At 48.6% G+C, this 13,909-nt stretch overlaps 4 protein-coding genes across 4 annotated transcripts; all 4 read right to left on the bottom strand.

The window, feature by feature from the left end:
* Nucleotides 1-3,684: 3,684 nt before the first annotated feature.
* On the bottom strand, nt 3,685-3,942 carry LAJ45_07127 (uncharacterized protein; the record flags this gene model as incomplete). Its single annotated transcript, XM_046116686.1, has 1 exon — nt 3,685-3,942. The coding sequence occupies one exon, from the start codon at nt 3,940-3,942 to the stop codon at nt 3,685-3,687; it is 258 nt and encodes an 85-aa protein (XP_045970088.1).
* Nucleotides 3,943-6,379: 2,437 nt separating this feature from the next.
* On the bottom strand, nt 6,380-6,715 carry LAJ45_07126 (uncharacterized protein; the record flags this gene model as incomplete). Its single annotated transcript, XM_046116685.1, has 1 exon — nt 6,380-6,715. One exon carries the CDS (start codon nt 6,713-6,715, stop codon nt 6,380-6,382), a length of 336 nt encoding a protein of 111 aa, XP_045970087.1.
* Nucleotides 6,716-7,995: 1,280 nt separating this feature from the next.
* On the bottom strand, nt 7,996-9,096 carry LAJ45_07125 (uncharacterized protein; the record flags this gene model as incomplete). Its single annotated transcript, XM_046116684.1, has 1 exon — nt 7,996-9,096. The coding sequence occupies one exon, from the start codon at nt 9,094-9,096 to the stop codon at nt 7,996-7,998; it is 1,101 nt and encodes a 366-aa protein (XP_045970086.1).
* A 1,030-nt stretch (nt 9,097-10,126) lies between these two features.
* On the bottom strand, nt 10,127-11,732 carry LAJ45_07124 (uncharacterized protein; the record flags this gene model as incomplete). Its single annotated transcript, XM_046116683.1, has 3 exons — nt 10,127-10,606; nt 10,682-11,296; nt 11,373-11,732. 3 exons carry the CDS (start codon nt 11,730-11,732, stop codon nt 10,127-10,129), a joined length of 1,455 nt encoding a protein of 484 aa, XP_045970085.1.
* Nucleotides 11,733-13,909: the final 2,177 nt, after the last annotated feature.

The raw sequence follows: 13,909 nt of genomic DNA, 5'->3' as shown, positions 1-13,909 counted from the left end.
GGCTGGAATGGATGTATGTAGGTGGTCAGGTGTAGTTGCAGGTTGATAGTACGGCCCGAATGTGGTAGAAGTGGTACTGGTAGTGCAGTTTTATGGGAGACCAGGTCAATCAATCACTCGAGAAGGGAATTAAAAAAGGTGGGTAACAGATCGATTCTTGTGTGTGTCCCACCCCCGGGAAGGTTTTATATATACCCTCTCGAGGAAAAAGTAATAACAAATTAGTACCTAATAAACTATGCTACTCGGCTCGTACGGCCCTCACTCTCTCACTTACTCCTCCCTCTCAATTCGTCCTGCACGTATGTACCTACCTTTCTCTCCCTCTCTCTCGGCTCCCCTCACCGCCTTTCGCCCCCCCTCCACTCCCCCATCTATCCCCCTGGCGTACATCATGGATTTACGCAATAACCTACATACCATTATGTCCGCCTGCTTGGTCAGTCGCCCCACGTACATACTAAACCCAGCGGTACATTCCGGGTTTCGTACGGTTTGATCTGCGTTCCCCAGCAAGTGCAGCAGAATTCATGTGTTCTGTAACCTATTAACAACAGGCCACGAATGGATAGCTGCAACTATCTACATACATACGTTTGCTTCACTGCTACTAATGCTGCAGGACCACAACGTTAAACCAACCCCCCAATCGAAACGAACTGATGAAAAAGAAAAAAAGAACAGACCGAGAGGGCCCATGAACCCACTCATGCAGGACGCAGCAGGAAAAAATGCGGGGAAGAAGCGGCGACCGGAGAAACTGAGAACTGATCAGATCGCTCCAATACCACGCGCACCAGTCGATAGAAAGAGGCTCGAGACAGAGAAAGACGATGGAAAACCGAAAAACCGACATACATAGACAATTGATACCGAGCATCCGCGGAGAACACGGTGAGCGGGGAGGACTGTGATTACGAAAAGAAATGAAAGAAGAAAAGAAAAAAGGCGTCCAGGTTAAAATCAGCCCGCAGAAAAAAAAAAGGCGGAAAAGAATAATAATTGTGAAACGGCGACCACCATCACGAGCAGCACCGTTGTTTCGTCAAGGCTTTTGATTCACAAAGCATCACTCGTCACTGGCTCACGGTTGCAGGCCCACTCTAGCGCATCTCCCCCTAACAACATACATATGACGACACCTGCAAACCTCATCTTAACTATCAGACTCCCCGGCGCCCCCCGTACACCCCCGAGTAACAACTCATCGTCCCGGCGGCCTGTTTTCAATCTGGGCTCCATCGTGGTTCCTGCGTCAACATCTACGCCTGCCTACCTTAGCGGGCCAGCAATGAATTCAAAGACACGTCCCTGCGCAGCTGCGAAAAAGGCAGAACAGAAAAAAGATTACGATGTTGTCGATCAATCTGGATCGCAAATATCAACTCTTTAAAGTTGATCAGGGTTGATGGCGAAATTTGTGATGAAAATCAAGGTCAAGGTTCAATTTACCGATCCTGAGTGTTTTTTCCCGAGGTGTCCTTGAAAAGTGGAAGGCCTTTGAAGATGGAAGGAAATGATTGACGTCTTCTCGAATTCCTGTTGGCCACCACCCGACGATCAGTATTCCTGCCACTCAGTAAAACGGAATTCTTGGTACTGCCCTTGAACTATTCCGATTCGACAGGTCTCACAAGTTAGCGTGGGGAAACAAATCCATCTACAGTCGATCTTGCCCTGTGAAGTTACCTAAATTTTCGGATGGAGTATTTTGCTTTCTCCAGTCTGATACAGAATCTTAACAATGCTACAGGGATCCCGTTGTCTGAATTGATATTCCCTGATGCCAACATCGTCGTTTTTCCTTCCGTTACCTCGTATCTGACGATGATGTTGCACATAGCCAGCCACGATAATGATACCTTGGGTTGATGTATAGGTACATACATGTACATAAACGGTTTTCAGCCTCTATTCCAAAAATCTCCGAGCGTTTCCTATTGAGACTACTCCTTGAAGGAACATCGACGTCATATTACTCTATATTACCGCCGTACGGTAATGGTGGGGGATGGTCGGAGCTTTAGCTGCTTTCAACATCACGGGAGTCTCAGTGCCGGTACTTTACAGATGCTGCGCATGTCTTGGGGTTCCTCTTTTACTCCATCGATACTCTCGGCTGGACACCTCGTATTTGTGTGCGGTCAAGACAGAATAGGCGGCTGATACTAATCACCGGGGGGGGGGGGGGGTCAGTTAATATTTGCTGATCATATTATTGTTAATATCGGCTCTTTACGCTCCAAAGGGAACGACTGGATGGGATAGGAGCTCTTCATCTTGGATAAACTGGCTAGAGCAGTAATGGTAATCCTTGGTGGAAGTCTTCTTGCGGAGATGAGTAGCAAGCTGAAAACCCTTCCCCCGATCTGCTTACATTGCCGAATTGAACGGCCGGTGTATCAAGTACACGTACCGGGTTTTATCTGATCCGTGATACTCCCGCGAGACCTGTTTCTGTGCGCTGCCTGGTTGGAGGCGGGATGTGGGGGGGGGGGGGGGGGTTGTTGGAAGAATCGTCGATACGTATGCTGTGTATGTGTGTTACCACTCCGAGGTGCAAGTGCTGGATCGTCATTGTGCAGATATATGCCATCCATGGTGGGAATAGAGTTTTGTGTTAGATGTAGAGGAGTAAAGTACGGTATGTAAGATGCATGTGGGGCCCTTTTCCTTTCTCCTTCCACGTCCCCCGTTCCAACTCTTCTCTGTTACTGGCAACAACGTTGTTCCTGGCAGGTTTCAACACTAGCCGTAACTTGTAGTAGCAGCTGCGGGAGCCGGGAAATGTTGGTTCTAGAAGGAAAAGCTGGTTCCAGAAGGAAAAAAAAAACGAGAAACATGCCGTCATACACATGGTCGGGTAAGCTATCCGCTTTCAATCCTAGCGTACAGGCTTTGGGGGGGCGGCGGGCTTGAAAAAGTCTTGGAACAGGGTTTTGGTGTCTCACCTGTTTGGGCCTGGGCGACATGGTGGATCACTCGGTAACGAATAGTTAGTGGGAAAATTATATTATATTGGTTTTACCCGAATGTCGTTTCTTTTTCTTGAGACAATCGTTCATCCATCATCATTATCATCCTCCGCTATTTTTTTTTTCCCCCCGTTCCCTGTCATGTACTTGGTTCAGTGCTTTTGAGAAATCGAGGGTTGAAACAGTTGGGCGATGTCTTGGGGGTTGATATGATCCAAGTCGCTCCTATTTTGGGTAAAGTATGCTGTCTTTCTAGCTAAGACATCAGCTTTCAACCTCCTCCATCGACCTCTAGATCTCTTTTTCCCTTCATCCCATTAATCCTCCCATTCTCCTATCCTCCACTAGAGTGCGTAAGTATACTCTCTTTTTTATCCCTCTAGTGATCCACATTAACTCTCTGAATCGAATTAATACTATTGAGTAAAAACCACTCCGGCCCTATTGATTGCTAGGTCTTATCAGCATCACATTGACTCTCACCCAGCTAGCTAGCTAGATAGCTACAGGGAGCCACGATAAGAAGGGACAAAGCCCGGCGAACCAACCTCGATACCAAAACCCCCCCCTCCCCAGCCCGGTTAAATCGCAAACTAACTATCCTATCCACCAGCGCCTATAGCTAGCAGTATTTCAATTTTCCAGCTGATATTAGGGAAACACAAACCGCACCCAGCGGACTCTTTTTTTTTTCTTTTTTTTCGTGCCCTCAATCGCAGAAAGTCACAACCACGACTGGGACCGGCGAGGTGCTAGCGAAGACCTCACAGCTCTTGCACAGCGTCTTGGGAGGGACGCTGAAGCGTACGCGGCACAGCGGACACGTGTGGTTGTTGGCCACCGCCGTGTTTGAGCTCGTGAAGGAGGGGGAGACTCGCACGATGGGCGTCGACGGCGTGGGGCTTTGTGCGCCGGAGGAAGGAGAGAATGGCAGACAGAGCTGCAGTAGCGAGCGGAGGCCGAACATGGTTGGTTAGCCGTTGGGGGGGATCGAAAGAAGGAGCGTGGGTGATGCGATGTGTGCGCGTGGTGGTGATTATGTGAGAAGGTGGAGTATGTAGGTCAGCGAGGTAAGTTACTCTACTAGACTAGACGGGGCGGTAGGGACACAAGGCGGCCGGCCCAGCCGTGGAGGATGTGGATAGGCATTGGCTAGTATGTCTCCGGCTTGCAAGCGAGGAAGCGAGAATTCTGCATTTTGATGTTGCAGCATTCAAGAATGCCCGTAGATGCTACTATGGTTTTCAGAAGTAGAGAAAAAAAGTGAAGAAAAAGAAAAGAAAAAGAGACAAGGCAAGGTACCACGATTGAGACATAACGAAACAAAACACCCCTGTGGCTGTGCACAGTGCACTCTACTCTACTGGCTCCTTGCATACACATGTGGCTAACCCACGAGCTTCGAACCAATGATCACTTACGCACCTCACCGGAAGAGGCATGTATGTACCTACCCTCGTACGATAGTAGAGTAGGCAAAGAAAAAAAACGAATGCCTAGATAGCTACGTGGGGTAGCTACATGTACGTACGAACCCTCACGTACATGATGGGGGTATGTGGGTGCACGTGGCAGCTTGTAATCCGCTGGTCTGAAGATCTTTTGAGACCAATTGGTTTCTAGGGGCACATTGGGCGTGGAGGGAGAGGATCCTTTCTCGTTTGCGAGGTTTTGGATGGGAAGGGATTGGAATGCTCGTATGCCTAAAGCTTAGGTTCTGGTTTGGGTCATGAAATCTCACTCGTGGGAGTGTATAACCAGTAAAAGTCATGCCATGACTTCCTCCCGCACGGTCGTTGAAAATTGCTCAGTAGTAAAAAGGGCTCGAGCACAGAGAGTTGAGAGTACGGTACGCCCGGCCTGACCATTGATTGAGCAGAGTCTATATTTAAAGACAATCTTATTAGGGATAAGGGTGAGACTACATAACCACATAATGAGCAAATGTCAAGCATGGTGCAAGCTACTATTATGGAGCTAGAGAGAGTCGACATTACACCTAACCTATAAGGAGGGCTTAAGAGAACGCAAAAAGTACTTCTGGCCGAGGATCCGGAATATATCTTTTTTACGGGAGCAGGTCCGGTCTATGATTTATATATCCGATCCCCGCAACTTAAAAGGATAAAACAAAAACAAAAACAAAATAAAATAAAAACAGGCCCGAGAGGATCCTAACCCCACCTTCTTAGCAAACGTCCTACTGGTGCACAGACAGGCGCATTATTTAACTAGTATATGTACATGTATGCTACCGGAACTGTTGTTGACGGACCGCTAGACACTATCGATTAGATTGATAAGAAAGATATTAATTGCGGGCAAAGGCGGCGTGCACTCACTCACTCTGTTGACATCGACTCCAGGACTACAAGCAGGCCCCGGCAGACGAAGGGATTATTTGCGTCCATTCCCATGGCTATATGCTATTAATGTGACTCATATTGTTCCCTTGCGAGATTATTCAAGTGACGTGTGATAAAATAGGAGAGAAGATTGTTAACTTTATATTTTCCGTCTGTGGCTAGGGATACATAATATTTCTCTCTTCAGCGAATAACCCTAACCCTCGGTATATAGACTGCTTCCCATAAAAATGATTTTATAGGAAATGGAGAGAAAGAAAGAAAAAAAAATTCAAACTAAGAACCCTCTTTCCTATTATCCTATTATTATGCAAGGGAAATTGTCTACGTCAACTTGCATGTCAAGGGTAGAAGTACATGTACTTGAGAAGGGTGTTTTCTTGGCACTCGAGTGATATACTATGATCGCACAAGGCGACTTGCGGGACGACGCACTTTTGCGGGTATGTAGGCAATTGTGTTGCCCAAGTGTTCTCCATGTGCATGTGGTAAATACAATTAGCTTGTGGGGTGAAAGTCTTCGTCCAACACTTTTATAAGCTGAGGATATACACTAGGTCGAAGGGTGTATATATTATTCGAAGGATTGATATAAAAGGTTTCCACCGGCATTTTCTTTGGTTTCTGAACTTTAGAGCGAATTCATAATTGATCACTCTATTATAGAGAGATATATGTAGTTGCCAGTTTCTTGATCAAATTGGTCCTAAGAATACTTCGCCAAAACCTCATGGTGAAATGCATTACTCTATCTAGATCTAGATCTTCTGATGACATACCACGAGCTGAGTGGCATACTTCCTAGCCAACGCCCCAATACTAGCTAGCTCAATCAACGAATTCAACCAGAAAAGGAATTCTATCATTGATACACAAAGCCCAAGTTATTAACAAAATGGGATGAAACGACAGAAGAAATAAACAATACACGATCTGATCCTCAATCAAAGAACTTGACCTCCAGATCTAGACCGCGCAACATTAGGTCCCCAAAAAGCAAAAGTCACGATCACTCGCAATCACCTCGCCGTCTTTGAGTTACTTGTTCCACGGCGCGAAAGGATCATCGATATCATCCTGATCAGCGCTCACGCCGCCCCTACCGCTCACGCCACTCTTGCCGCCCACGCCGCCCTTGCCGCTCTCTTTACCCTCATCACCCTCATCATCCTCTTTTTCCACATCGCCATCATACTCATCATCGTTCTCGTACTCACCATTCTCCTCATTATCCTCATAATCATTCATACCATTGGCCAGGGACTCCTCAACCTCAGAGTCCGTGATCAATTGGTTCCATGGGGCATCAGGGTGAAAATCGCTTTCTCTAATCGGCTCCCTATCTATCAAGTCGTTAATATCTTCTTGAGACATCTGGAGGTCATTGTTATCGTCTGTTTCATCTGTCTCTTCCTCCTCTTCCTCCCCCTCCTCTTCCACCCCTCCTCCTCTTCACTCCCTTCCCTCCCTCCCTCCCCTCCCTCCCCTTCCTGTTTCGTTTTACTCTCCGTATCACCCTCCGTATCTAGAAAAAAATCGGCTGTCTTCCCCTCCGGATATCTTCCAAACCTTTTAAATATATCAAGTTTTTCCCGAAGCTCATCCAAGCAGAAGTTGCAGCACCATTCCTTGTAGCGCCTGGCCAGAGGTAAGTGCTGAAGGGAAAACATTTTGAAAATTGGTTTAGCGTTTGGTTTGTGCCATTTTCGAGGCTCATGAGTATTCTTCCACTCCCGGCAGCTTTTGCATATGCCATTGACACATTTATCACAGAAAAATTCTGTGGTAAAACAGCTCTGTAATATATAGTTAATAAAAAAAAGGAATTAAACTATACGCCCTAATTATAAGTGCTAGGGCGACTTACCTCACAAACATCACGCCTACAGACGCAGCAAAATGAGATCGCTGTATCCTTTTTATATTCGGCTCTACAATTGTCGCAAAAGCGATTGTAATTGCAACTCTCGCAAACCTCCTGTAAACTAGTGGAGGCATGGATTTTGCACTTCCACTCTTTACACATCGTACAGGTATTATGTGGATGGACAGCCATACGACACCTAAGGAATGTTTAGTGTGTCTCTATCCAATAGAGTTATATATGAGCACATACTCTAAGCAACTCTTACCACACTCCGTACACATATTCTGCACCCCTTCGCATTCTGGCTTAGAACAGACATAACTGAAATGTCAACAGAGAAATATGGCAGCATGAAGGACTGGGGAACATACCGATCACATTGTTTACAAAACCCACGTTGGTGCGTCCTCTGGCGCAGAGAATCGCAATAGGCGCATTGCGCAATTTCCTCGATCTCCTTACAAACATAACACCGTGCCTTCCACTTCTCACACATCCATATCGATGACTGAGAGAATGGCTGCTCATCGAAGAGCTCATCCCCAGGATCCGATTTCCACAATCTCAGGCTCGTTTTTTTACCAAAGCATTTCGAGCGTTGGTAATTTAACTTTCCACAAGGGACTGAATCAAGGTTGATCCCTTTCTCTTCACAATATCTTACAATGAATCTATAGGCCCTTGTGGCGCGGGCATCGATTCTGGCATCGAGAGGGAGATATCTTGAGTCAGGAATATATTGCCAACTTGTTTTTGGGAGGCCCCATATCTTGATGACGGAATCAAATTAGTAAATCATGAACTGTGGGTAGAAAACACGACACGTACGTACGCATAAACGCTCCAGGTCGGGGAGAAGCCCTTTGCGTGGGCCTAGCTGCTGGGAAGATTGATTGTAATTCGGAAGGTGTGTATTGTAAAGCGTATCATAGCGACGAGAATTTTCTGGATCAAGAAGAACTTGGATATCGTCCAGAGTAAGATTCGTAGAATACTTTACACTAAGCGTTATCAAGCTTGACCGTTCGGCAATAGCTGCCAGTATCTTGAGCTTGAGAGGTGTCATATCAAGAACCAAGTGTTTGATTGTTGACCAGTCAACGATATCCGAAAAAAGGAAACGATCCAATTCGCCCTGTTGAGAAAAGAAGTCGTACATTATGTTTTTATAAGTGGATTCTGTAGCATTCAATATGATACCAGTGTAGGGGGTTCTATGGTTCGAGAAAACATGGATTGATCCCTTTATTATACGGCAGAGATGCACCGATGTGAGGCATAACTTCAAGACCTCGCGAGTCGAGAAGTTCTTGAAAATAGTCTGAAGAACAGGATAGACCTTAAAAAGCTCCTCGAACTTCGTTGCTGGACGCGCAACGGTTTTGTTCAAGGCATCTGCAGTGGTACCAGTGTAAAAAGGGTCTAATTCTCGTACCGGCTCTGGCAGCTCCAACCACGGTCCTTGTTCTCCCCTTATCGCTCCTGCCCCCGGTACCACCCCCACCATTCTCCCTGTTCCCAATCTCGACCTCACGAACACTCGTTCCCGTCCTGCGTTCGACTCTGGTCCCTCCCCCGTATACTTATCCACCACCACGTCCACCCTCTCCTTCCCCTCCCCCTGCCGACTCGGTATCGGGTCCCCATACTTCCTCCTATAATAATCCAGCACAGACTCCTGCCCATGGGCCGAAAACTGCTTCGACTTCTTCTTTATCCACTCTATGTCTGTTCCGTGCGGCGGATGCTTCATCATCCACTCTCTAGTGACAGTACCCACAGGTGCGTTCTTCTCAATCCATTCCATGTCCACAACTGAGGAGGTTTCCGTTGGGAATACCAAACGACTAGGGGAAACGCGAGCCGGGGTGGGGTGGTTGGTCACCATTGTGTATGTGTATTTATGTGTGAGTTCGGTGGTTTAGTGATGGCGGTGGTGGTGTTGGTGTTGGTGGTGGGAGACGTTGGGTAGGGCTGATGTGGACGGGCTTGAGGAAGTCTGGGACGATATGACAATTTATGAAGGTTTGAGAAGCAAGTTCGTAAAAGTGGTCTTTTCTCCTCCCTTCGTTCATAGTTACGTATGGTAGATCTGGACAGTCCACGTTTTCCAGCGTTGACCAGGCAATGATATGCAGAACATGAATACACCACAGGATTATAGAAACGATAAACTCCCATAACCTGATACCACTTAAAAATTCTACCGCAGGGAGCCATACATACATATTTCCCTTAAACGAGCAGCAGAAAAAAAAAACCTTTGCGGATCTGTATTAACGCGCGAGTATATATTACCGAGTGACATCTCATGACGCCAAAATCTCCGCATGCGCAAACATGACTGCAACAACCCGTCACCAGGCGGCGGACCGGAAACCTTTCCCCGTTCCTACAAAACCATGCCCATCGTATAGACGCCTTCGTGTGGAATGTGGCGTTGCCCTTGGCTGCGAGAATGTATTAATAGATACGAGACAAGACGAGACGAGATCTGGGTTGTATTCTTACGACTGAGTCTTGAAGTCTCGAGATAATGGGTTAGTCTCATCAAAGACCTTTGCTCTCTTCCTCATGACCAGATAGATATATTAATTGAATTTTTATCCCTCCTCCCTCTTCCCTCTCGAAAGAAGAAGGGGATTGTTACGTTGCGCTAATAATTCTGCTATTTTCTTCTTTCCTTGCTCAACTGGAAACGGACGGTATCACTACCACAACACCCCTCCCCCTTTTCCCGGGGCCCGAGTGACAGCCCATGAACCGCCTAGTCTCCCCGGTCTCTGTCTACAGCCAGACCGCCCCACCCCCCTTTCAAAGAAACACACAAAACACAAAACACAAACCACAAAGAAAGAAAAAAGAAGAAAAAGCGAGATAAAAAAACTAGAACCCCCCCTATCATTACCCCCACCACACTACATCTTCCCCCTCGCCAACAACAAATACACATTCTCGCCGACCCTATCATAAAACTCCCTCCTCCTACTCTCCTCCATCTCCACCCCCCCTCCCGTCTCCCCACTCAACGTATCCAAATCCCGCTTCTGGCTGCCCACCCACCTCTTCACAAAGCCCGCAGGGTCCATCGCCATCGCATTCCAGAAGTCTCGTTTCGCCTTACTATGATTCACCGCCTGCACCAGGACCGCAATCTGTTCGTCAATCTGCGCAATCTCGCGCAGTGATGCAGAGTACGCCGGGGAGCTGAGGAGGGCCGCCATCTTGGCGCGGATGGGGTCGTCGATGGAGACGGTGATGTCGTAGACGGTTGGGGAAAAGTGGCTGGCGCTGTCGGTGCGGATGGTGTATGTGAGTGTAATGGGCTCGAGTGGGAGGATGTGCGAGAGGGTGAGTTCGGGGATCTGGGGGAAGTAGAGGCGGTCGACTTGGAATATCTATCTGCCTGTTAGCTAGCCCTTACACCTATGGGAAGAAAAAGGAGGGGGGTTAGGGGTTAGGGGGTAAAGTACGTTTCTGAGTGCAGCATCGCAATTGATAGTCCGCCGCTCATCCGGATCCTGCAGCCCATTAATCCTCACATACTCCCAAATCCCCATCACAATCCCCGCCCTCGTATCCTCCTTCGTATCCAGCAACTCCGCCAACTGGGGCGACAGCCGAAACCGATCCGGTACCTCATCCCTCACCAGCTTAATCGTGCAATTCACATTCTCGTCTCCCTTTCGCTCAAACTCAAACCCATCAAACTCCGCCGGCCCATTACTGGCGGGTCCCTGTGGCGCATTCGGCGCGGGCTTCCGCCACTCGATCGCATTTCCCTCGGGGTGGATATCCTTGTTGCGGTCGAGCTCGACACTGATGCTCTTGAAGAATGTTGAGAACTTGCGGCGCGGCGGCGGCGGGAGTGGGTTGTTTGGGTCTCCGAGGCCGAGGTCCGAATCCGGATCGAGCTCGGAGGCGTCGTCGTCCGCGTCGGGCAGCAGGCGGCCCTCGATGCGCACGCGGAACGTCGGGATCTGGCCCGTGTCAAAGTCGAACGCGTTCTCGTCGAGCGGGCGGTCCGAGTTCTGCCACGGCTGGTCCTTGGCCGTGTTTGAGATGAAGAGCCGCAGGGTTTTGTAGTTCTACTCGTCCTCCTCCCCCGGGCGCCGCGACAATTAGAAAGATCCGCACTCTCACACTCACACACATGTCACTCACCTTGACATTACGATTGACCGCATCCTGCACATCCAAGCGCTTCCTCAATATCGTCGCATCATACCTCTTCTCCATGTCCCTCAGTTGTCTGTACAGGGCCACCGCCGGCACAATCTCCTCGACGCCCTCGGGGATGGTCTTGTCGGTCGGCTTGCGCGCGCGGCGCTTTGCCAGCTCGCGCTCCTGCATGGCCTGCTGGTGCTGCTGGTTGATCTGGGCTTGCGTCAGGTTCTGGTGTGGGTTTCCGCCGGACGAGGCAAGCATGGGGCCCGGGCCACGGCGCGCTGTGGGCGGAGGTTGCTGGGACTGGCCGGGGTAGCCGCTGGTGCGTGGGAGGGGGGTGTGGTGGGAGCGGTCCATTGCGAGGGGGCCGAGGGGGGGGGGGGGGGGGGATATATGGATTGGGGGGCGAGTGTGGTGAGAGGGGGGCGAGTGCCGTGGATTGATGGTGGGGTGACGTGCGGTGATGTGATGTGATGTGATGTGTCTGTGTGCGCGGGCTTTGTGTTGTGTCGCGTCGTCGTCAGTCGGGGAGTCGCTGGCCCGCGGTGGTTTTGGTTGTCTTTCTGGAGGTTTTGGTTTTCGTGTTCCTGGCGGTGTGGGCGTGTGCTTATGTAACACGCGCGCTTTGGGAAAGGCGCGTGTGCAGGTGTTCCGTCATTGAATATCACTCGATACAAGAGCTGCTCTGGAAGTGCTCGACTGGTGCTGAAAGAACAGGCTCTATGTGATGGGTGGAATAAGTTTTCATCTGAACGAGATTAGAAACGATTATTATATATGAGTAACATTCAGATATCATAAGTATACTAACCGTTTCCATGCTGTTCGTGCTTGAGATCTCGCTATCAGAGGTTCTGCCCAGATGTAGGTATGAAGGAGTGATGATGATGCTTGTATCAGGTCGGTACCGCAGCCAGATATTTTTATAGAAACTGAGAAACGAACAGATATGCCTAACCGACTCCAGCCACGTAACCGCCGCATCGTGCCGCAACATCTGAAAGGTCTCGATACAAGAAGATGATGCCGAGAATGGATGGATTACATAACATTAGCATGTTATTAGTAACTTACATGTATGTAAACAACTCATTTGGACCTTTCCACCCGAGTGATCCCGCGTGATTCCATTCTTTCACAACCAACAGCTCGACATACATCTCCGAACAACAACAACAAAAGCAACCACTCCCTCGCAACCCTCCACGTAAAGCAAGACCCCCAAAATTTACCATCAGACGACTCTCTAGTACACGTACCAAATCCCCCACAACAAGTACAATCAGCTGATACTCATCTCATCTCAACACCACACTAGCCAAGATAACTTTCTGGTATATAGGCGGCAATACTACATGTATGTCCATCTGGTAATACACCAACCCCACCGCCGCCCTCTCTCTCTCTCCCAACAAACTACTCTAGTACTCCCACCCAAAGTTCAAACGCGTAATCCTCAACAACTATTCTATCACCGTGTCATAAACCGTGGATGATTGTTATTATTACTATGGCGTAAACTGACTCACAGAACCCACACGAGTGATACACCATGACCAGCCTAAGCATCCCCCAATCTTGGCGGAGCATGAGTTTCTGATCACTTGACTACATGTACATAATGCGGCAAGGGTATATCCCGAGTCTTGGCAGTAGATCATATCGAACATGAGAAAACTCCACGAAAAGAAAAGCAGCACTTTTTTGATGGCCGCTTATTGTTTAAACGGCTTACGCTATGGAACCCGCCACACAGTCACAAGAGAGACCGGCCAGTGCTTTTAATGGGATCACAGGAGACAATGGCCGGATATTCCAGCGCCCTGCCTCGCGGCCCATACGAACCGCTCTATCGGAGCCTTTTTAGCTGCACGAACTGAGAAGAAAATCAAGCACTTCGACAAAGCGTCCTGGACACCGACTTGCTTATTGGGCAAGTGTCTCCCCAAAAGAAAGAACGCAAGAAAAAAGCTACACTTTCTGTCCAACTCGCTTGAATTTCTGCCCAATTCGCGCAGCTATAAAGTCTCTATTCCGCCTTGTAAAAAGAAAGAACACAAAACCCCCAAATCCGTGGAAGAGCATACCATGCACCGTGCGGCGGTAATCGAGCCAGAGCTCCTCTATCCAAGCTACCTACATGTACCCTACATACATGGTGTGATACATCGGCGCGGTGTGGTGACACCGAGAGTTATACATATGCGTGGCACAATCGGGAGCTCGGCAACTTTTTCTCTTTCTTGTGTGACAATAGGTATTCGTGTGATGGCAGTCAAGCAGAAAGAGCGTTCGGCGTAATATTTTCCACCTTGGAAAATCTTATGCTCACGGCTCGCCCCCGCACCAAAAGCTAGGACGGTCACATATGTATGTACATATGTGCTGGAGCAACAGCTCTCAAGATTGGAACAGCATATGCTGTCGAGTGAGGGCTCGTGATTGATCGGCATAATGTATGCCTGTAAGGTTTGGCATTCTTGGCTGCCAATGTTGTGTGGCTATGCTACTGCTGCCAAGCTTAGGGCCTTGGT

The sequence above is a fragment of the Morchella importuna genome (genome assembly GCF_003444635.1).
Source record: "Morchella importuna strain M04M26 chromosome Unknown Morimp01GS022, whole genome shotgun sequence".
In the NCBI taxonomy this organism is placed as follows: Eukaryota; Fungi; Ascomycota; class Pezizomycetes; order Pezizales; family Morchellaceae; genus Morchella; species Morchella importuna.
The sequence above is the reverse complement of the archived record's forward strand: the minus strand, read 5'-3'. Positions and strand labels throughout refer to the sequence as shown.